Source organism: Zootoca vivipara, chromosome 1 (assembly GCF_963506605.1).
Source record: "Zootoca vivipara chromosome 1, rZooViv1.1, whole genome shotgun sequence".
In the NCBI taxonomy this organism is placed as follows: Eukaryota; Metazoa; Chordata; class Lepidosauria; order Squamata; family Lacertidae; genus Zootoca; species Zootoca vivipara.
This window is the reverse complement of record NC_083276.1, coordinates 76,884,225-76,908,634: the sequence shown is the minus strand read 5'-3', so window position 1 is coordinate 76,908,634 and position 24,410 is coordinate 76,884,225. Positions and strand designations below refer to the sequence as shown.

At 45.1% G+C, this 24,410-nt stretch overlaps 1 protein-coding gene across 5 annotated transcripts in view; it reads left to right on the top strand.

Annotated features, from left to right (window-relative positions):
• RASSF7 (Ras association domain family member 7) overlaps window positions 1-22,084 on the top strand; it is a 60,154-nt gene extending 38,070 nt beyond the window's left edge. Inside the window, exons 2-6 of one of the 5 annotated variants that reach the window (XM_060276533.1) lie at window positions 1,277-1,427; window positions 5,734-6,641; window positions 9,811-9,999; window positions 12,558-12,665; window positions 15,584-22,084. In XM_060276533.1, coding sequence (XP_060132516.1) covers window positions 1,325-1,427; window positions 5,734-6,641; window positions 9,811-9,999; window positions 12,558-12,656 — 1,299 coding nt within the window. In that variant the 5' untranslated portion in view covers window positions 1,277-1,324 and the 3' untranslated portion in view covers window positions 12,657-12,665; window positions 15,584-22,084. Of the gene's footprint in view, window positions 1-1,276; window positions 1,428-5,733; window positions 6,642-9,810; window positions 10,000-12,557 lie in introns of all 5 variants that reach the window. The other 4 variants (XM_060276531.1, XM_060276542.1, XM_035122399.2 and 1 more) reach the window with 4 other exon arrangements.
• The last annotated feature ends 2,326 nt before the right edge of the window (window positions 22,085-24,410 follow it).

Below are 24,410 nucleotides of genomic sequence, written 5' to 3'. Positions count from 1 at the left end.
AAAAAATGAGGAAAAATGACTTGGAGAGACTTTGGGTTAAACATACAATTTCCAAAATGCTTTTAAAATAAAATAGCTTGTTCTATGACTTACCCAAATGTTAATATTTATCTCCATTTAAGTTTCATGTCAGAATTGCAACAGTAAATGTAGTTATCCTCTGATTTAGCTGCAATCCTGATAAAACAGAACTATGCTTCTCTAAAGACTTAAGTGATGTATATTGAATAACTCTGAAAAGGACTTCATCATGTTGATGAAGTGAGAAGTAGAAGGAACAGGAGCTGATTAATGTTTGTGCAGCATACCATTTCAGCCAGGCAATTTTTGAAAAGGGCAAAGCAATTTTCACTAATCTCTTAGCCGGTTAGCCTAACCTATTATCTCCAGGAACCTGTTTTAGTCCATTAATGACACCTGGCCTAATGCACATCTGTATTTCTATTCATATGATTCAAACTGTATGACTTCACTGCTTTATATGCTGCGGCTTATCATATGATTGCAGACTTTGCTTATCTGAATATTAGCTAAAGCAGATAGAAGATGAATTTACTATATGCATATGTTTGTATGATTTCTTATGGATGCTCTGGCAGCAGTTCTACCCTCTTATGTCCCTTACAGTCTTAAACTGAGCACCGTCTCTGATCTCATCTAAGTTCTCTCATGCTGGTTGGCTACTTCTAGGCAATGTGTTAGGATTGTGGTTGCAATGCCAAGCTCAACAACATTTGTGTCCAGATTTTCACTTTTTGAAATATGGCCACCCTATTATAAAACAGAACTACAGTATGCTTTAGACTCCTGTTAATCTTCATTCATGCAAACCGCCCAATACAGTCTGCCTTTGGGAACTCAAGCAGAAACATGAACAGGATAAACTGTAGTTAGCTACATAAATTTATTGGTTTCTGAAGTTCGTGATTAGCAGGGGGCTATTCCTGACCTATCTGGAGTGGTGAAATGTCACATCTGCATTCTGAATTGTCCTAACTGTCATATTTCATTTTGGAAAGATGTGATAGACGATCTAGGAAGCTGTAAAACTGAAAAGGGGGGGGGGAATTGTTTGCCATTTCTTTTTGAGCCAGAAGCTTTTGCTAAGAAAACCTAGAACCGTCTGTTGGAGCAGATTGGCCAGAAATTGGAGGGGTGGGAAGAAGAGGTATAGACACCTCAAAACTTTCTTGGAAGCAATCTGGAGCAAGGAAATTTATGTGAAAATGAAATCAGACGGCAAGCTTAACCTCCTCTTTCTTTAAAACATCTGCAGGGAAGACTTACTGCAATGATCCAGAAAGTTTAATCCACTGTTTTGGTGATGGAGCTAAAGGTCTGGGTAGATGGTGTCCAGCGGGTTGTATGCGGTGTCTCCGAACAGACCACATGCCAGGAGGTTGTCATAGCATTGGCACGTGCCATTGGTAAGTAATCGTTATACTTGCTTGGTCTAAAACTAAGCTTGCAGTTTAATCCTTTACAAGTTTCATTGGAAGCAAGTTCAAATGAAGTTAATGGAGCTTATGCTAGTAAGGATGGTCATAATTTTGTAATACATGGAAAGCCCTGGGAGATAGATGAATGTTGTCATGTTTGATATGCATAGCTTCCAGCTACCTGTTTTGTCACCATATAAATTTTTTTAACAGAAGGGATATTACAAAGCTTTGTGTGAAAATCATTTGTGTGTCTGGGCATACAGGTAGGCTTGTTTCCCAGATTTATGCTGTTGCTACAACTGAAAAAATAAACTTCCCCTCCATTTCCCCCACTCACCCCTTCCCTCTTGCATTTTTTCATTTATTTCTTTTTTTACTTCTGTGCACTCTTGGGTTAATCTGGGGAAGCTTGGTGGATGAGGGGAGGAAGAAATACAGGTAAAGGGGGATAGGATACAAGTTTGCACTGGGGTGAGGGGAAAATAGGGACAGACAGCTGGCTCCGCTACAATCACTAATGAAGCTATTAAAGTGCTTCATATTGTCACCGCTTATACATTGTTCAGCAAACTCGCACTTCCAAAACCACATTTGCTGAACTACTGCAGGTGTAGAAGAGGCTTTTGGATGATGTGGGGATTGATTAAGAGTAGCTTACCCCTTCTGGCCACTTCTCCACTGCCAATTCCTCCTAAGCAGCCTCCACCTGAAAAGGGCTTACTCAGGGGTAGGCAACCTAAGGCCCGGGGGCCGAATGCGGCCCAATCACCTTCTCAATCTGGCCCGTGGACGGTCCGGGAACCAGCGTGTTTTTACATGAGTAGAATGTGTCCTTTTATTTAAAATGCATCTCTGGGTTATTTGTGGGGCATAGGAATTTGTTCATTTCCCCCCAAAATATATAGTCTGCCCCCCCCCACAAGGTCTGAGGGACAGTGGACTGGCTCACGGCTGAAAAAGGTTGCTGACCCCTGGCACTTACTTCTAATTCTGGGGAGGGGGTGTTGCGCTGCAGCAGCATACGACAAATAAAAACTGTCAGAGAATACATGGAAGGGGCAAATGAGATTTAAAGAGCCAGTCTCTCATATGGGTTCTCCCTTGCAAATACCTGCTGTTTCTTAACTTTCCCTATAACTCAGTAACTCAGTGCAAAGAAGAGAAATCTCTGCCTTTTCCTGAAATCTTCTGCATGTGCCGGAGGAATTTATGAAATGTGTGTGAGAGAGTGAGTGTGTGCGTGCACAAGTTGCTAGTGAGGACAAATGCTATCTGATGCCCCTTTCCCTCAAATTGTAGTTGGGCTGCTATTTCTACATAGTAGGATGTTCTGCATTTCATTTATCCTCATATGCCTTTTTGTGAGACAACTGGCTTTCAATTCCCATAACACATTTCCCCGAGTATATAATGAGTGATTGTAGGTAGGTAAAGTAGTGATTGGGCAGCTGTGGTGTTTGTTCATGAAGCCTCCTGCCATATACAAGAGGCTTGGGTATTGTTTGCCACCTCCCACGTTCAACAGTCATACTGCATTTCACATGGTCAGAGCACAACCTTGATTTACATTTGCAACATACAAGGATGACTGTGTGTTTGTTTTCCCCTTAACTGTTTTATGGGCAGATCAGTATTAAGGCTTTTGCTGTGTTTTGTGATGCGGAAATGTGCTACAAACAGCAAGCGAAGCTTGTATTAGCCTCCACTTTTGCCCTTTAACTAGATTTAGGGGTACTTGTGTCCTGACTTTGCAAGATAGGATTTCAGTTTCAGCTTATGTAAGTACTCCATGAGCTGGTAAGGAATCATCAGGGCTTTTAAGGCAAAAACCTTGTGGGCTAGCAGCTTATTGACTCACTGCTGGATGCTGTTGGAGCTGCTAGCTCACAAAATCTTGCTAATGATAACTTTGCCTAAAAGGGTTTAGGTTCCTGCATTAAAATGCTCCCAAGAACTGCAGCCAGAAAAATGTTAATGGAATTTGAAGTAAATCCTCCAAAGTCATTCCAGATACTAAGTGTGTACATTAAAAAGTCAGATTGTGGAGAGGAGGCCTTGGGAGGCACTATAGCAGGTGTGGGAGAAGATAAAGAACCCTTTCTGGTTCGCCTAAAAATGTATAACAAATGACAAAGCTAACAGTGAAATAAACAGTTAAAGGTCTCATATTGAATTATTTGCAAATACCCCAAGCAAGGATGGTCAGGGGGTTCCAACTAGATAGAATCCACAGATATGATGCTCCTCAACATAAAGCATCTCTCCAAAAACCCTTCTGAGAATTTGGTGGTCACATTCCCTCAACGGATTAATAAATGGTATGAGTAGGAACCAGTGTCAAAACACCTCTGGTTGAGACTGACCCTTTGCTTACCTGACAGCATGGGTTAACTTTTCAGATAGCGCTAAGCACTAAACTGGACTGCACCAATTGTCCAAGGAAAAGTCTGAAGATGTTTTCCAGCCACCTGGTGTCATCAGGCTGCCAGCTGCCAGGAGAAAGCTAATTGGTTCCTTGTCTGGGCCTATTTACAGGGTCAAAGAGGAGGATGTGTGGAACTGATTGCTTCATAATTTTTGAAAGGTGATCAAACATAAGCTATGGGATTCAGTGTTGCGGTAAGAGGGCTATGAAATGGGGAATGAGGACCATTCACATAGCACCTGTTCCCCCTTCCCTCTGTTCTGGGGTTTTCTCCAACCCTACAGAGCGAAGAAGTGAGGCTCAGCCACTTAGCTGAATCCTGCCCACACTCCCCAAAAGGCGCATCTCCCTCCTCACTCCCAAAGTCTACCGTGTTTCTCACATTATAAAACACCCCTACAAAATAAGGCATGGCAGGATTTTTCTGAGGTGGCAAAATATAAGGCATACCTCGAAAATAAGCCATACCGCAGGTCTGTGGCAAAGAAGAGGAAAAGGAAGGGGGCTGCTCGGAACCGGCTGCTGCGTTAACCCCTGGGACCCGACTGCAGCCTTTGCGCGCGCCGCGCAAAGCCCCGGGCCCCCAGCTGCAGTCTTTGCGCGCGCTGCGCGAAGCCCCGGGACCCGGCTGCAGCCTTTGTGTGCGCCGCGCGAAGCCCCGGGACCCGGCTGCAGCCTTTGCGTGCGCCGCGCGAAGCCCCGCTCGCAGACAGGCAGGCGCGCGAATGAACGAGGGAGGTGAGGAAATGGCCAGGAGAGGTTTCCCACCCACCCCTCCTCCTCCCTCGGCCTTCACATACGATAGCTGGGCAGCCAGTCACCGGCTCTAACTACGGTATGGACTTTTTACCTCAGGCGGGGAAATGGGGTGGGGGTCGGTTGGCGGCGAGGGAGGGGCGGAAGGAATCTGAGGGGTTGCATGCTGACGCGCATCTTGCCCCCGCCGCGCAAAGCGGGCTGAGGATGCGCGCCCGGCTGAGGCGCAGGCATGGGGGGGGGGAGAGCAGCAAACCTTTCCTCAGGCAATCCGAAATAGACTCCCTTGCCTGCCTGCCTGACTCAATCAACTCAGCAAAACCACCTCCGCTCCCCAGCTCACTGCCCGGTGTGGGAGCGAGAGGACACACACTCGCAACAGGACACGCAAAACGCGATAGCGGGGGGGAGCTACTGCACTACCCATGTACCGTAATAAAAATAAGACATCCCTTGAAAATAAGCCATGGTGTGTTTTTTTGAAGAAAAAAATAAATATAAGACGTGTCTTATAATATGAGAAACACGGTATTTTAGCAAGAGGTTTAAGCATGTTGCTAGCTTGTCATGTGTGGAAATGAAGCTCAGATCCTAGCTCAGGATACAAATGGAGGTGGAACTGCTGCATTTGGAATGTTTCCTATTTCCTCTCCTAGTGGGTGTAAACATTAAGGTGTAAATGATTAAGTTCATGCCTAACCTTGAGTTATAAGAAGATAAATTGGTGTGCATGTCCAAGCCACCTTCGAAACCAGAACTGCTTTCTGATGGAGCAGTAGGGTAAACTTAGTTCTCAAGGATGGAATTTCTATGTCAAATGTTGAGCTAAAAACATGTGGGCCAACTTGGAATGGGAGCTGCGTGGGCTGAGGGTCACTGGCAAGACTGCCTATTGTTTAATTTGTTGACAGATCTACAGTATCAGTTTTCATAAATGATCAGCATCCACCCACCCCAAAACATCCAGCCTTCTGGTGTAATGGACCTGTACTTGTGAGAGGGATATTAGGGTAGAATGTGAGCGTGATGCAGCTAGAACGGGGCAGGAAGGGTTATTGGTGTTTCTGTAGTGAAGAAATGCTCCCCACTTATGCCTGTCCCTCTTCGCAGGTCAAACAGGTCGCTATGTTCTTATCCAAAGACTACGTGAGAAAGAGAGGCAGCTTCTCCCACATGAATGCCCTGTGGAGTCCATGGCCAAGTGCGGACAGTATGCCAATGACGTGCAATTCATATTGCAGCGCACAGGCCCCAGCCTCACTGAGAGACCTTCTTCAGACAGTGCTCCCCAGGTACCCGAGAGGACGTTTGTCAGGGCTAGCCTGCCCATCAAACCCAGGCCAGTCAGCACAGAAGTGCCCAGGCCCAGGCAGCCCAAAAAATCCTTAACCTTCAACTTGGGTCCTATGGCCTCCAGTGACCTGCTTGCCAAGAACAAGCTGAAGCAACACAAAAAGGACAACGTGAGCTGGAGGGAAGGTGCTAGTGGGGGCCTGCTTTCCAAAGAGGAACTGTTCAAGACCGTACTGCACCAACAGGAGCATCTCTACTCCCTGGAGATGCAGGGGGATGCCTTGGAAGTGGATCTGCGGCACTGGGAATACAACAGAGGCTCCTGCCAGGAGGACGAGATCCTGCACCTGGAGCAGCTGATTCGGCAAAATGAGAGTGAGTTGGGTGAGGAAGGGTTTTGGCAGAGTGAACTGCGCTCAGAGAAGGAGTGCGAAAGGGAGCGTCAGGAGAAAGTCCACACTCTGCGGGCCACCATGGAGGCGTACACGCAAAAAATACGTGAGCTTATGGTGAAAACAGAGGCCTTGGAGAGAGAAATCCAGTGGGAGATTTCCGAGAGGGCCAAGAGGGCAAAGGAAGCCCCGAGGCAGAGCCCTGCTGAACTAGAAGAAATGGCAGCTAAAATGAAAAGGGATCTGGAAGCTAAGACCAAGCAGAGTGCCCATCTGGAGAGCAGCCTGGAAACTGTGGGGAAGGCCTTGGAGGAAGCAGAGCAAAGCCTTCAGGTATGCACTTCACACTAATGTTCTTTTCTGGGGGGATCCCTGGATGGGTGGTTGCATTCCATGATGCATGATTGCATACCCATGTTTTTAGGCCTCTAAATGTTTTTCAGAATGCAGTTGAGCATTATTTTGACTTATTTTGCAATTTAAATGACTTGGGCACAGAATAAGGATGCAGTTAATAGTATATCTGTTAGTCTAGGACTCTAGGTCTAGTTGCAAAAAAAAAGTACATCCCCATGAGACAAAATTCTATGGAAAAACTGTTGGGGTCTCCTTTGCAGCCTTGGACTTAGATTAGGGAGTTCTGGGATCTATTGAGTTATAAATACCTGGCAGATGGCAGTAGAATGTATAGCCGTTACATCAACCAAATGGAAATGACCTTGCACAATGTCGTATGTTCTGAGACAGGGCAGTAAGCTCTTGGTTGTCTCTGTTGAACTTAGTTGAGGACTCTTCCCATGAGGATTATTTTGTGGTTTAGCTGGGATGGAACCAGGGAGATGAGCATCTTGCAAGATCATTCAAACCCAATGGAATTAAAGCTGGTCTGTGCCCGAATTGATAGAATGGGCCTAAAAAAGTTATAGTGCAACTCTTGCAGACATGAACCGAACCTGATTATGAGGTGTGCAGTCCTTCAGGCATAGTACTGTGATGTGTCGGATTATATTTGTGGGCATGTGCGTGCACACACTTTGAGTGTGCAAAATGGTCATTTGCATGTAATCTAACCCTGAAAGAATCCTACAGCAAAGGGAGCATTGCTTTGGAACAAATGTAGAAATAAAACCATTAAATAATGGTAAAGGCTACTTGTTTGCCAGCATCAAACCAGCTACTACTGTATTTGTAGAGGAATCCCCAAACTCAGACCCGCCAAGTTGTCCCTATTTTCTAGGGGCATCCCTGATTTAGAGAAGCCGTCCCAGTTTCTAATTTGATCCTGGAATGCCCTGCTTTTCCTTAGGACGTCCCTATTTTCATTGGAGAAAGGTTGGAGGGTATGGAGTTATCTGATCCCCGAGCCGTCTGAAGGCAATCCTGTATTGGGAAGGTTTTTGTTTAATGTTTTATTTTGTTTTTATATATGTTGGAAGCCACCCAGAGCGGCTGGGGACAACCCAGTGAAATGTGTGGGGTATAAATAGTAAAATTATCATTATGGAGTGGGACGCCCCTATTTTCATCAGAGAAATGATGGAGGGTATGCAAACTGTGTGTCAAGCACACTACTGTGTGGTAACCAAAAAAATATTTGAAATAAAAATTAGTTGTCTGTGAGCCCAGAGCACCCACCCACAGCAGAACCAGCCTGCTGTAACCCTGCATGAATCACTTCTCTGATTTTTCCTGCTTGCACTGCAGGCATGTCATTCAATGCATCAGGTGTGTTTCACCCAGCTTACTCACTTCCGTTGCAGCAACAGCAACACAAGCAGAATTATTTGCCTTTGGAGGAGGGAGGCTCAGAGTGCTGTGGTTTTGCTCAGGAACATTGCCAGGGAAAGTGAAGTACTGTGTTTGATTCCAGTTTAATTTAGCTATTAGAAATCTGTGTTTGAAGGTGTTATAGCAGCATGTTAATTCTGTGCATCTTCAAAAAAACACAGGCAGCTGTTTCTTCTTTTCTGTGTTTTGCTTTAAGCAGAAGTAAGCAGCAGTAAGAGTCCTGAGTCTTCTCCTGGACATTGGTGCCATCTTATGGCCAAGTAGAGGAAATGCTGTGTGCTGTACTTTTTTATTTATTTATTTTATTTTGCCTCTGTCAGACTCTGATTATAAGGACATGATTGTGTATGGGTTTGTGGGGGACCCGTTAAAAATAATTCCAAACTGTGAGAATAATAATAGTCCCCTGCAGATTTGTGGGTTTGTTTCTCCTGGCTGCAGGCAGGGCACAATGAAGTGGGAGCAATTAAGCAGCATGCTCACTGCCTGACAGCTAAATAAGTAGACTATCTTAACATACAAGAGCCATTACGAGAATCAGATATATTGTTTGTCTGCAGGTCTGTGCTTTTCACAGTCTATCCTCAGTCTTTATAGCACGGTCAGAATACATGGGTTATCCCGCTCTCATGTTTAAGTCTCCATCTTCAGCCCCATTTAGAAGGAAGAGGAAAATATTGTCATTCTGTTAGCAAGGAGGAAAATGGGCCACCTGAGCTATGCAAAAGTGGGGTGGGGGTATACTTGAGATTGTATGAGGTTAGATGCTTTGCTAGCAAGTTGTCTAGAACTGGTGGATAGATCTTCAGTTGCACCCCCACCACCCACCACACAGACCCAGTGGCATAGGAAAGGGGGGCGGAGGGAGCGCATCGCCCCCGGCACCATCTCCGGTAGGGTGACAAGAGGGCACCCCATGGGGGTGCCATCACACTGCTGCAGCCGCGTGAGGATCCTCCGCTCGTGGCTACACCCTCTGCTGCCACCTCTTCACCCCCACAGCAAGGATGGAGGGACAGCAGGAGGAGCAGCAACCGGCACAGTAGCGGTGGCAGCAGCAGTGGCAAAGGCCACTGCCTCCCTGAGGCACACCATCCCCGCCCGCGTCTCCTCTTGCTCTAACCGCTGCCGCCTCAGAGTCATTGCTGCTGTCTTGGGTGGGCTGGGGGGAGGCACGTGTGGGCGGAGAGAGGAAAAGGGAGAGCGACCTGCTCGGCTCTCCCTCTTTCGCACACCCAGTGCCTGACTCTTCTGATGGAGCGGGGCAAAGAGCTGGGTGCTTGAGGCAGAGGGAGTGAGCAGAGCCGCGCAGATGTTTGCGGCGCCATCCGCAAACTGCCCATACGGGCGGCGGCTGCAGCTGCAAGCAGGCGATCCTGCCGCCATACAGACGGTGCATGCATGCACCGTACGTAGTGGTGCTGTGCATGCACCATATGTTTGGTTTGCCCCGCCCCCCATCCCGGGTACCGTTCATGCTTTGTTCGCCCCTGCACAGACCCACACCAGATTGCCAGCAGATACTGACTTCATGATACAGAAGTGGGAGATAACCTGCCCCTTAGCTTTTGGAATGTGTAAGCATCCAGGAATGAATATCTGGCCACCTACCATAGTTAGAGGAGGCTGGGGTGGGATCAGAAGCCTTTCTTCTGCAGCTTCGTATCTCAGATGAAGATAAGTTCACTCTGCCTGTTCCTCCTATATCTTGCAGGCCCAGAACCAAGAGCTGGAGGAGCTAAATAAGGAGCTGAGGCAGTGTAACTTGCAGCAGTTCATCCAGCAGACTGGAGCCATGGTGACTTCCGCACAGCCCAGATCAGAAGCGGAACCCCAGCTGGATGAAACCAGTCCTGAGCTGCTGGCTCACCAGAGGACCGGAGGTTGGAACACAACTCAAAGGGTGGGCAAAGTTGGGGTGGAGAAGGGAGGCAGGAGACCTCGCTTTAGTTAAGGCCTCCTACTGTGCTTCCTCTCATGTAAGCTGGTAGGGAATGTCAGTATCCCCAGTTTTCTGGCCTCTAGTTGTGACATCAGCAAACAGTCAGCAGCCCATGGAAATGCATTGGTGTGGCTTTCTTTGAAGCCTCCCTTTAAAATTACCAGGCTGGAGAAACAAATGGACAGCAGATACAAACTTATCCATAAATCTATACTGCAGTAACAGGGAATAGCAGTTTGGGGGGTGGGGGTGGATAGCTTACTGGCCATCTGCTTGAACTTTGCTGTATGGATCTTGCATCCAAACACTGTGCTAGGTACAGCTTCCATTGAAAATATACCTAAAAATGAAATGTGAAGAAAAATTGGAAGTACTAAGTGGAACATTTAGAACAACTATTTAAGAAAGGAAAAAATCAATTCCTGATTGTTGAACTTGCTCCATGTTAAACTCTGGATTCCCACATATTACCAGAAGTGCCACACAGCTTAAACAGGGTAGATGTCTAGAAGCATTTAGATAGGTTTTGAATTTGCCTTGTGTTGGTAAGGTAGCATCAAGCAGTTAAGCACTACAAAGGTCCACAACTACAGCAGTGGTGGTGGCAACTGAAATGTGGTCCCCTTCCCACTGATTCAAGAATCTTTCATTTAACATAATATCTGGGTGCACAGCCTCCGAGAAATGGTCTGGACTAGAGGTCTGTTCTGCTAGTTGGCTATCTCAGCTTCAGGGGGGAAACAACAGAGTCTTGTGGCATCTTAAATAATACAGATTTAATGTGATGTAAGCTTTCATGGGCAGAGAGAGGGTTTCTACTGAGATCTGGCATTCTAAAAGCCCAGCATCCTATGGTGTTTTAGCTAGCAAGCCTAGTCTTTGAAGATATGCTAGCCCTCCCTGGCATGTAGGCCAGCCTAAATGAGAAACTAACTGGGTGATATTCAACACTTGTCCTCCTCAAGGCAGACATTACCAAATGGACATTACCAACTTAGGTTCATTAATTTCAGTGGTCTATTCTGAGTAAGACTTAGCTGAATACAGCTCATTGTTTTGCGGGGGGGGGGGGGAACCCCACCTGTGCTGAAGCTCTTGCTGTGGAATGTGGGCAGCAATTGCAGCAGTGTAGTTCACTGGGTCTTGCCTGGGTCTGTCTTGGCATGACCTGCACAGTGCAGCACCATCTCAGGTATAACTTTTTCTAGTTTCCAAGAAAAACCTTGAAGTTGACAATGTGCATGTATGGAACAGGCTTGGGCATTTTTTCCCCTCCTTTTTGCACCAATACACAATTATTACTGATTTTTCACACTGGTGCAGTGTCGGCATAAAGGCCTTCCACAAAATCAGTCAATGGCAAATGCTGGTGCCTGCCTGCCTGGTCACAGAAGTTGGGTCCACCAGTACTCCACGATTGATACAGTGATTTATCCAGCTGGAGAAAGCTGAATTGGGATGAAATAGCAAAGATACCAACTGCGAATGTGGGCCAGCAGTGGCAGCACAGGACACATGTTGGGGACCACTGACGAGGGGGAAGGGTGCCTTAAAAAGTCTGAGATCCTTTGCCAGAAGAAAGCATATTGCCACATACCAATTAAGCAGCTTTAAAGTTTACCATAATGGTGGGTTTTTTTGGGGGGGGGCAACAGTTTGTTGTTTAGTTGTGTGGTAAACAGTGTTTCCATGGCTGCACAGCCAGTCAAATCGGCAGAAGCAGGCCATGGTAATGCTGTAGCGTGAGTTTATGCACACATTTGTTGTTGTTGTTTGTTTGTACAGAGTATAAGAGAGAAGGTATCTGCCCTGAGCAGCTTGCAATCTGAAATTCCTCACAGAGGAAAGGGAGGGAGGGATAAACAGGAAGCAATTCTCAGTTGCATATGTTCAGATTCATTACCATACAAAACCAGGTTCAACATCCTATTTGTACTGGACAGGAGAGGGAATTTGAGTCACAGGGCCATCTCTTGACCTCTTAACTCTGGTTAAGGAATTGGGAGCATTGTGTATACTTATAGTGTACAGTGGTACCTCGTGTTACATACTTAACCCGTTCCAGAAATCCGTTCGTAACCGGAAACTGCTCGTAACATGAGGCGCGGTTTCGCTAATGGCGCCTCCCACTGCTGCCGCGCCGCCAGAGCGGGACTTCTGCTCACATCCCGGGGCAAAGTTCGCAACAAGGGGCATCTACTTCGGGTTAGCGGAGCGCATAACCCAAAGCATTCATAAGGGGGACGGTACGTAACACGAGGTACCACTGTACTGATTATGCTACAAATGGAGTGGGGGGGGGGGTTGGAGAACAAAACCAAAGGTGTAACTCCAGTGCATTCCATAAAGTTCAGCTACATATCTATATCCAAAGTTCAGAAACCTGAGGAATGTAAGGAGATATGGCCCCAGAAAGGCTGGGCTTAAGGAAATATGTATCGAAGTGCTGCTCCTGAAAATTCACGCTATTTTGTTGTACTTTCTGTTAACTGAACTGTCACCATTGTTATTTTCCCTAGATCTACTTGAGCCCAGCACAGATTCACCTCCCCGACCCACAGCCAAGCAGTTCCTCGGCAATCCACGAAACCTTCAGAACCCCCTGGTGTCCAGCTTGAACCCTGAGGGTGTGTATGTTTGAACTGCCCCTAAGCCTCTTGAGTGCTGAAAACCTGGTCTTGTCAAGCAGTCCTCCAGACGCCCTAATCTTGCTATAGTGGGGGGCAGCTTTCATCTGCAAGGAGGTGGCTGTTACTACAAACTCTTCTTCTACTCAGTTTTTCTCTCCTGCCTTCTGTGCTCCTCCTCCTCCTCCTCTCTCCCCACTCCCTGAATCAGCAGCTAGTGGCTTGGTTGTTTTGCAGGGGGTACCCATAAACTGTAGCATGTTGGGACCAGCAATAACCAAAGAGAAGCGAAGAGAAGCTAAGGGTGGGTGTAAGCAGAGAATAACAGGAAGTCATGCCTGCTGTATGAAATGATAGGCTCAGGCCAAGACTCAGTATGCTCCACTGTGCAGTGGCTGGGAGATCAAGAGACACTCACCAGTAACACTCTGATCACTTGCCGGATGGCATTTTGTCTCAGAGCAGTTGCTTTAGCTACACAGTGCAGTATTGCTTACTCAGCTGAGGATGTTTGCTACTTCAAGCCTATTTAAAACTTCACTAGCAAAGACAAAGCCCTGCATATGCAATTTGCTTGTCCTTCACCCAAGGTCACTCTGCCAAATTCCTTGAATGTCTCATACAGTATTGTAGTTAGCAGCTTAGATTCCTAAAGAGTTGATGGCAAGAGGATCTTTTCTCTTTTATAAACTCTTACAGAATGTGTGGGTGGCTATCCCTTATAAATTAATTGCAGCCCTTTCTTCATACACCACTGTTAGTTTCATTTATTCCCGTATGCTGAGGATATTAAATATCTTGCTTCAAAGTGCACCAGAGCTGGTCTGTACAATTTTAAAATGCTAGTCCGTACTTTGCAACTCTTAAAAAAACCCAACCCAAAACGTGTTGACTAGGAATTGAATGGCAAAACATTTCTACTCTGAAGGTGCAGATCCAAGGTCCTGAGAAAAAGCCTGATCAATCAGTTGAGGAACTACATTTCTTTGTTTTGAAACAGGTGGGAAACCTTTTTGACTTGATGGGCCAGATTGCTATCAATGCTCATTCCTGTGGCCAACTTTGACAGGTGGGTAGGACAAACCACCTGTCAAAGGCCCTTGAGCTCAGGTTCCCAAGCATCCAAAAGCCAGCTGGTTGTCAGCCACTTGGGAATGCTTTACAAGCCCCTATATTCAGCAAAGCACCTAGTGTAGAGCTTTGTGGTGTAGAAGCATAGCTGCTTTCTCCAAGGATCAGCTGTGTGATGGAGTTTAAAACAGGGGACGCAGACGCACAGCTGAACCAGCAGGGTTGAACAGAGTTCTACCCTGCATTCTGCATGGATTGGCTGTGCAGTCGAGTTCCCCGCATATGACATCAGGGCCAGAAGTTCCCATTCCTTGTTTTAAAAGGACACTGTTTTAGCTTCCTGGTGTAGCTGGCCAGTTGAAGCCGTTTCCCAGATTATGGCTGTTGTTGCCTGCTGACAGGTTCTAGGAGCCACAGGTGAGCACGTGAGTGCAGGTTGGAAATCAAAGGTGAACAAATTACCCCAGAAAGAAGCATGATGTGTCCCCCACTGGAGCTACCCCTCCCCTAATGCCCCATAGACCCCAGCCCAGGATCTGCATGCCCTAAGGAGGTCACTTTGGTGCTGCTATTGCAGTGGTTTGACTTTACCCCCAGAGGTGCACTCCATTGTCTCTCAAGACAGGTGGATGCCAAGAACTATTTTAGCTCGGAAGGAAACAAATGGTAATTTTAGACAGCCTGGCTGAAAACCAGCACAAAGTATAAGGTTTCCACTCGCATCCTGCAAAGTGGTTTCATGAGAGAGAGAGACTGACAGACAAGACAGACAGACCTTCTAAGTTTAGTGTTTTGTAATGCAATCAGTACATCCCACACTGTTGTCCCTATGGATCTTAGTCAAAGCAACTTTGAGACACAGCAAGGCAAGTAATGCACTATGTCCATGCTGTCTTCCCAGACCAGTTTTTAAACCCTTGAATGGTGATGCTGGTGAAGATATCACCTTGTTTGTGGGAATTAGAACCAAATCCATGGAATAATAGTTTGGTGATCTAATTGGCCAATGATGATGGGACCAATATCCAGCTTTGAATGTTTTTATCTTTGCAAATAGATTTATCTCCTATTAACTTATCCTGGGCAGGTCCCATTTGTTTAAATGGGTTCTGTTTTATAAAAGGATTCCTGTGGAATGTTCCACTAGAGTGTGGTGGTGGTATTCATCCCAGCAACCTTCACTTTGTGGGCAACCTTCTTGACTGAGTCTATAGAGAGGGTTAAAATTAAAAGCTAGATCCTCAAGATATTTCAGAAGCCATCTAGGTGCAGTATTTGGGGCTTTAAATTATCTTGACTAGAGCTCGCAGTTCCCTCCCACTCCGATAACTATTTTTGATGGATTTGGAATCTTTAGTCTTATCACAAAAAAGAGCTAGGAATCCTTTACAGTTATAGCATCGCAACAGCCTTTCTATCTATTTTCTTGGCTCTGCTACATTAAATCAAAGTTGGTTTTCTCAAGCTGGTTTTCTGTTCTTGGAGAGTTCTGCATATTTTAATGGTCAGAATGGCTTCTGAGAATGCTGATACTTTGCTTTGAATATAGGAGCAAATGATCATGAAATTCTCTGTTGACTTGCACTAATCTTCTATGCTTATGGTACACATTAGGTGGGCTTTCCCATTTTGTGACACTACAGCAAGGTACACCTCTGAAATTTTCTCGTGTGATCATTTCAATTTGATCACGCTTTCATGAAGAACCTGTCACTATTTTTGTTTGAATCTGCAATTGCATGTCCTCCCTCCCCACTCCTTCCTTCCTCTCTGTCTTCACCTTCTGGTTTTTCAAACACTAAGCCATCATAATGGGGTCACTTCATTTATTTTTATATGTCTTGCAGTCATCTCAACAAAGCAGAGCATCTGGAGGTAAAAAGGCCAGCCAAGGAGGACTGATTGCCTTGCGAGTATAACTGTATAGAAATAAAACCCTATTTCATGTATGTATTTTACTTTTTATCATGAATGGATGGATATAGAAGGTTGTGCAAAATATTTTTACAGACTTTTTTTTAAAAAAAAGAACTTGACGCATTGGAGGAAACAGACCCGTTGTATTTTTTACCACTACCACCCTGTCTGTTATCATTTAAAATGAAGATGCTGTTTGTGGCTTCTCTGAAAATTTCTATAACCTTTCTATTTCAAAACTTCATCACACAAGGGAACTAAATGGCAGCTGCCCTGGAAGGGTGTGAAACCTGCTGGAGACAAAACTATCCAGAGTGTTAACTCATGAGTCCTCTGTGTCCATTCAGAAGGTTATACTGCAAGCTACTACCATACAATGAAAGGGTATTTTATCAGCCAGATGTCTTTACTGGACTGAATCAACGCACTATAGTGCTGCCATGTGTGCATGGTAGCAATTTTTACCTTTTATGTATGGTATTTTGTGAAGATGCACATCTTGCTTTCTTTTTTACGTTGGAATGGGATGAACAAACTGTTCTATTCTTGGTGAACATATAAAGATGAAGAGATGTTGCCCTGAGACAGAATTTGTGGCCATCAACAGGTCCCTTTCATACTAAGGACCTTTCAGATCTGGTAAAATGGGATTTAGGTGCTAGCAGTATCTTGCCATTTGTGCCTCGTGCCAAGTATTGCACCATCCACTATTACACAAAGAGAATCGATTCTCTTCATCCTGTCCAGATATATTTCTCTGCATAGTTTGTTGAAGGAATGTATAGTAATCCTCTGTTCTAAACTGTTCCAAGGCCCCTATGGCAAAAGTAAACTTTTCCAAGCGGGTTTCCCCAAACTTTTTCAATTGTTGATAACTGTGAAATTACGCCAGCGGGGACTGCAAGCTAAGAGAGTTCTCCTCTGTTGTTGAGTGGCCAATTCCTGGGTTTGTGTATCTTGATATTTCTCCTTTGCAAAGTAGCTTCTGCAAGGCTGTTTGTTTTGTGTTGCATATGAGATCAGCCCAATGCTGCTCTTCAAATGACTTACCCATAGTGGCCTCTGCTTTGGCAAAAGCCTCTATGTCATTTGGAGAGAACACACTTTGTAAACTCAAGGTTCGATTAAGAGTGTGGCTTAAGATGCTTAAGGCATCTGCTATAAATTTAAAAAAATGAGAACCCTAGGTCTATACCCCTTTTTACATTTATGCCAGTGCCCCACATCTCTTGTACACTGGTCTCTGCTTGTTGTGGGCCTTATCAGATGGGTGTGGAGTCCCTGTTCAAGGATTTTGAGGGCGGGGCAGGGAGGAGGGAAACACAAAGCAGTAGTGGCAGGAATGAGTTTATCTTTCCCTTACAATTCACAACAGGAATTTCCTTTCAAGTTATATTACACAGCACATGCTGTTGAGCTTAATCTGGGGAAAGTAGAAAACTCTGTGTGTGAGAGAGAATGAGAGTGAGTAAGAGTGTAGGGGAGCGTGTGTGTGTCTCAGAGTGTGTGTGTCAGATTGCCAATGTAAAAAATTGGCATTCTGGTTGCTGAAAGGGGTAAGATTCTTCCCACCCATGTCTCCCACACTCTTAGTTAGTAGCTTCTTGCATTGTTTGTTAATATGACTTGGTTGGGTGATCAGAGTAGACTGTGAAGCTGAATGTGCTGTTCAACATTAACTTCAATGTGGGCATGCAGTATGTTGCTGTAATTTAACTGCTGGGTTTTTTTAACACTCTCTTTATCTAAGTCTTCTTTAAAAATAAAAATGGGAGACTTTAAACAGGTTAGAATGCTGCTTCCTCTGCCCCCAATGCATCCCTGGAGAAGCTTCATACATGAAGTGGCATTTTCACATCACGTTGAGGTTGGTTATTCAGAAGCCTAAGAAAAGAAAGGATAGCCTCAGAACTGCTCTGTTGAACACCTTCCCTTTATGAGGCTGATCATATACTACTGTGAATAATCAGCCGAAGCATGTAAAGTTATGTGGAAGACACCCACCTTGTTAAATATTCAGCCTACTAGGTGGGACCTCAGAAGTACCAGTTATTATGTCTGATAGAACAGAATTCCCAATATAATGTAGTCTTCTGTTTTACTATCTTCTTAAGTACTTTGGAAATGGATGAAATGCACCCATAAAACTTCTGTCCTGCTTAAGTTCAAAATTAAGAACAAAAAATGCTGAGACATTCCTTAGATTCAGTGGTGAAAGGTGCAGCCAATAAAAAGAACCCTACCTTCTTACAAACTAGTTGGAAAATAAGTTCAACATTTTTTTTAACCCTTGTTGTTTTGGTGCTTACATTTTAAAAAGAGAGCTCTTGCTCATTTTTTACCAGGTCTGAGTGGAACAAGTAATGAATTTTTACTAACACTTTTATGTTGCAAACCCAACTTGCTTCCAAACAAACACATTCCACATTTTCTACGACAGTAGCGACGAACATCCTAGACTGTTGCATTGATGAAATCAGATGGAACCCCTTTCATTTGTGTAAGTTTGAGTCTATTTAGCATACATTAATTTGGTCTTCAAATAGAAAAGGATAAACTTTTAACTCCAATTTCCAAAATGTGTGATGGAAGCTGCTTTTTAACAGCTGTGTATTTGAATATGATGGAGGGAATGAAATGAAAATTACTGCTGGCATTACTTGCTGAACTCTTTATTTGGTCAGTTAAGGTGCATCTTTTGTGTATTTATAATGTCCAAAGCTGATGTGCATTCTCACTGTGAAACCAAGAGAGGCAAATTGGCATGGGAGGGTTGAATGGATGTTTGAGTGGGAGGGTGTGAATGGCTCTGGGAGCCCTGGTCTTGTTTTAAAATGTCTTTTGTGTATTATATAAGAAATATGACTTGTTTTCTGATTAGAAAAAAATATCCATGTATGAATGTATATCCCATGCACTGGCATTGTCTGGTTTCAAATTGTAATAAAATTCCTGAAAATAATTTGCTCTAAGGTGTGTCTCTGCGTACCAAAGAGAGTTCCCCAGCCTTGTTCCTGGGCAGTGGCTCCACCTGAACCAGCCCATCCACACATTACATTATAGCTCTGAGCTGGAAATGCAATGGAGGAGTGAAATATAAGGGCAGCGCTGCCGCTTGCAGAACGGCCTGCGTCCAACAATTCCTATCGGCACGAGTGGTGATCACACTGCCATGTGGCATCTGTTAACACAATAGCAGGTGGGTTAGAAAAGAACTGAAGTAGAATACTTTCATCTTGTTGGGGTGGCTTACCTTCCCCAGTCTAAAAAAAATTGTTAAAATTGGGGTGCCGGTTAAGATCTTGGGGTGAGAAGCAGGATTTAAGATCTAGATGAATTGCAAAAACAAAACACGTTGTGGTTACTTTTACAAACTTCACAGCTGTAGTACTTTTCAGGTCAGTCACTCCCAGAGCCTCACCACGTTTTAGCGCAAGGATGGTGATGTGTCTCTAGCACATAGATGCCTCTCCAGTATGCAGAAACAAGGGGGTTGGCCAGAAATGTAGGCATAGCTGTTGGCTTGCTTAGTAGTCCACGTAGGTTGCCCCCTTTACCCCAAAATACCTTACTGCTCAAGTATATGTAGAATAGTTGTAGCTATCTAGAGCAGGGGCCAGCAAACTTTTTCAGCAGGGGGCCGGTCCGCTGTCCCTCAGACCTTGTGGGGGGCCAGACTATATTTCGAAGAAAAAAAGGAACGAATTCCTATGTCCCACAAATAACCCAGAGATGTATTTTAAATAAAAGGACACATTGTACTCATGTAAAAACACGCTGATTCCCGGACTGTCCACGGGCCGGATTTAGAAGACAATTGGGCCGGATCCGGCCCCCGGGCCTTAGTTTGCCTATCCATGATCTAGAGTCTAGAGCAGGCACCCCCAAACAGCAGCCCTCCAGATGTTTTGGCCTACAACTACCATGATCCCTAGCTAACAGGACCAGTGGTCAGGGATGATGGGAATTGTAGTCCAAAACATCTGGAGGGCCAAAGTTTGGGGATGCCTGGTCTAGAGTGATGAAAATGCAGGTTGTGCGTTCTCAAAGGTACTCCTGCTTGCTTTAGATGTTTCCATCTCAAGAGTTTTGCCTCAGAGCTCATACTGTCAAGAACCCTGGTTCAGATTAGGTCCTATCAGCTGTCTTGCAGTGCAGAGAAGGCAATGTGATCTTATCTGATACCATTCTGTGTTCGAAGAGACAGCAGGCCATTTAAATCAACATTGGTTCACCCTGCTCAAATACAGATGCTGTGTTTAACTGCATTCCCAGTAAACAACCTCCCTGTTGTCCTGTGGGCTCCTCCTCCTGCAGAACACATTACGTGCTTCTTCCCCCCCCCCCAAGCAAAGCTAATAATCTCTGCAGGCTCCTTTTTCAAAAGTAATCTAATCAAGTTGGTCTGTTCCTGCAAAAGGACTTTGCCATCGTTAATGGTTAAATTTAAGCATCTTTTTCTTTCCTAATTCTATCCTCTCCCAAACCCTGTCAATCAACACTGGAACTCCATCTGCTGTTATGGCTCCAGCAATCCAGGACTGATGGGCAGATGACAATAGAAAGGTGGTCTCTTGGGGGGCCTTTCCAGCCAACCAATAAATGAGGCTTGCATTCTAAGCAGTGAAGAAATGGCAGCCCTGTTTAGGGAAGCTTTTAATGTTTGATGGATTTCTGTATTTTAGAATTTCTGTTTTTTTTTGGAAGCCGCCCAGAGTGGCTGGGGGAACCCGGCCAGATGGGCGGGGTATAAATAATAAATTATTATTATTATTATAGACATCATCTCGTGGCAATGGTGCTAAATCCCATCAAAAAATGTATGACGTAGTCTCATATGTTGGCAAGAAGACACACAAGTGGGAAGTGCAATAAAATAGTGCATTAGATCCTTGCCCTTCAATAGGACTGCTCCACCCTTTCTTTTTTTGAAATAATTTCCATTTGATTTTACAAATATAAAATTATAACAATACAACCATACACACCCACATTTGGAAATTCCGTCCAATCTCTGGACTTCCCATTTCCCCCTCCATGGTCCTATTGTTAACCTTTTCAACTGCATATTTCTCAATAGTCCATATTTTATATAACTCCGTTACCTCCATAGTACTTGCTACATTGAAAGCGTTATTGCAATCCTGCTAACCCGTTTCCATCTGCTTACAGTGGTCTCCAATATAAATTATAATTTCCCCCCATTCTTTGTTAAAGTTTTCGTCTTCTTGGTTCCTGAGCTTCCCCGTCAGTCTTGCCATTTCAGCATAGTCCAACAGTTCGATTTGCCATTCTTCTCTGGTGGGGAGGACTGCTCCACCCTTTCTGCTGTTAGGGACACAAGCAAACAAATTAACACTCTGCTGCACTCAGTTTTAATTTTTCAGAAACACTTTGTGGTCAAAACCTATACTTAGAATTGGGCATGGAAACTAATAGGCAGCCAGTGGAGTTGGGCCAGGATCAGTGTAATATGCTCAAACCATCTTGCCCTGGTGAGCTACCTGGCCGCCTAATTCTGCAGTAACTGAAGTTTCCAAACCATCTTCAGAGGCAGCCCCACATATAACCCATTGCAGTAATCTAACCCAGAGGCACCACAATGGTCCAGCATATCCACTGCCACACCTGCAGATGTAAAGGATAAGCAGAGCTGTGTGTCATCACAAATTGCTGGCAGCATACTCCAAAACTCTGGATAACCCCATTCAGCAGCATGGAGGATAAAAATGAACTCAGAGAAACCCCACATTGAAGGTTCAATGGGGCCAAAGAGCATTCACCAAGCACCACCCTCTGGAAACAACCATTCAAGTAGGACTCGAACCACCACAAAGCAGTGCCACCAAACCCTAATTTGGACAGCTCCTCCAGAAGGAGAACATGGCTGATGGTATGGAAGCTGCTGAGAGGTCAAAGAGAATTACAGTAACAGGGACACATTACGCCTCTCTCCTCCAACAGAAGTCACCATACCAGGCAAGCAAAGCAGTTTCTGTGTCAAAACTGTAATTTTTTGAAGCCCAAAATGTAAATTAAGCAGGATCCATTTTAATTCTACTAGGTCCAACTTTTACCAAGATGCAGTGGAAAACACAAAGATCGTGAAATAGAAGGGGCCATGGCTCAGTAGTAGAGAGCAAGCTTTGTCCCATACTCAAACCCTAGCATGTCCACTCAAAGACTCTAATGAACAGCGCAAGTATCATACCAAATGGGGTCAGAGGAAGTATGTGTCCTGGTGAGCATCCTTGGTAGCAGTGCCAGGAGCAAGAGAAAGACTTCAAAGTCTCCCAGCTGAAACCATAGAACTCAGTACGAACTACTGCAAATTGAGCATGCTCCTGTCTGCATAGCCCCTCCTTCCTGGATTGTTTTGAGGCAAATACTAGCCATTCAAATTCCACAATGTCCTGCAATGTGTTGGATCATCCCTTTGTGCTTTACACTGGTTTTCCAGTTTAAAATAGGACCACAAAATAATCTCCATTGTAAGCACACATCAAATGGATAAAATGCTTCAAGAACAGTGCCACTCAGCCACTCCACCAACAATATCAGGTCAGCTTCTGATGGCATTGTTTGGCTTTTGCACGCAAGACAGTTAAGATGCTTGCAATTCCTGACTATCGATTCAGCCCATCAAACTGTTCTAGAAATAAAACCGTCTTGTTTTACACGTACCCTCCTACAGCTCCATTGCTGCTGCAGCGGGAAACAAAGCTCAATAACTCTTTGTAAAGAATGTTACAGAAAGTATTGATAGTTAACAGCACACATCACGGGCTTCTGCTCATATGTATTCGTAAGCCACCAAGGATAGAGTCCACATTATGTGCCATGTGTTTTGTCCCCCATGGCTTTTATTTTATTTTATTTTAACTTTTGAAGCCTTCATCCCCAGTAATAATGGAAATTCCCAGAAAACATCAATGTCTAATTTTCCTTCATTGTGTGCATTTTGAGATAGCTGCAGTCAGTGATTTTTTTTAATAAATAAAAATGTCCCTGTATGCACCATGAAGTAAGTGCCACACTTTCAACATGAGGGAGGTGAGGTGCTAGTACTCCATACCCTTCAGTACTCCCAGAAAAAAGCATTGGCTGCAGTGTTAATGATTTCTGACAAAATGGATTCCGCTAACCTGTTGTAGCAGCAACACAACAGCCATTACCTGCCTGGGGGGGTGGGGTGGGATCCTCTAAATTAGATAAAATACAGTGGTACCTCGGTTTAAGTACACAATTGGTTCTGGAAGTCTGTACTTAACCTGAAGCGAACTTTCCCATTGAAAGTAATGGAAAGTGGATTAATCCGTTCCAGACGGGTCTGCGGAGTACTTAAACTGAAAGTACTCAAACCGAAGCGTACTCAAACTGAGTTATGACTGTAAAATCAACTTCAAATCTGTCCTATGGGGCAGGATCTGTTAATGAACCCTTTATATATAGCTGGGAGGGATTTTTAGTCGGGTGTGGGAATCTGTTAAATTTTAGTGTATTTGTAATTTTTATTGTTTTTGGTTTTATTGTTTTATTGTGTTTTTTGTGTTTTTCTTTTGTTCTGTTCTTTGCTGTTTTTACAGAGGTTTTATTTTGTTTTTAAGGGGAGGGGTCAGGGCTGCCCGGGAGGGGGTCCCAGCAAGCAAAATGGCTGGGGCAGATTCCACAGGGGGTGATGCACTGGGACAACCGATCTCAGTGGTCACGGGTAGGAGGAGGAGTTACGCTAAGACCAGACCATGTCATTACCGAGGAGGCAGACTTAGTCGTTGTCTGGGGACTATCCCTGCCTCCGGGTCTGGTCCTGACCGGACGGATATTGGAATCAGCAAGGGATACCCACATGACCTGAAGGTGCTGCTGTGCAATGCCAGGTCGATGATGAATAAGACCACTGCCATTCACGACCTGATTGTGGATGGAGGATTTGACCTGGCATGTGTGACAGAGACCTGGTTGGATGAAGCCGATGGGCCCGTTCTTGGCGCTGCTTGTCCACCAGGTTTCTCTTATGCACAGCAACCCAGGCCATCTGGGCGAGGAGGGGGGGTTGCAGTGATTTTTAGGAAGTCATTAGTTTGCACCAGGCGTCCTATTGGTAAGACGGAGTTTTCTGAGTGCATGTTCTGGAAGTTGGGCAATAGGGGCAGTACAGGATTCCTTTTGGTGTACCGACCTCCCCGCTGCACCAAGGATTCCCTGCCCGAGCTGCTTCAGGTCGTGTCGGATGTGCTCCTGGAGACACCTAGCTTGGTTGTCTTAGGGGATTTTAACATCCATGCCGACACGACCTTACAAGGAGCCGCTCGGGACTTCGTGGAAAGCATGGCCACCATGGGGCTGTCCCTGAATAAGTCTGGCCCAACTCATAGCCGCGGACATGCCTTGGACTTGGTGTTCACCTCTATGGATGTTGGTGATCTGACATTAAGTAAAAGCGAAACAAAAGAAGTGCCATGGTCAGATCACTTTCTGGTGCAACTGGACTTCTCCGCAACCCTTCCCCTCTGCAGGGAGGTGGGACCGATTCGGATGGTTCGCCCCCGCTACTTAATGGATCCAATTGGCTTCCAGAGAGTGGTAGGGGATGTTTTATCCCATGTCGATGGCCTTTCAGCTGATTCCCTGGTGGCCCGCTGGAATGCGGAGTTAACCAGCGCTATTGACTGTCTGGCTCCGAAGCGCCCTCTCAGATTGCATGGAGCCCGGACAGCCCCGTGGTTTTCCCCGGCGCTGAGGGCGATGAAACAGTCG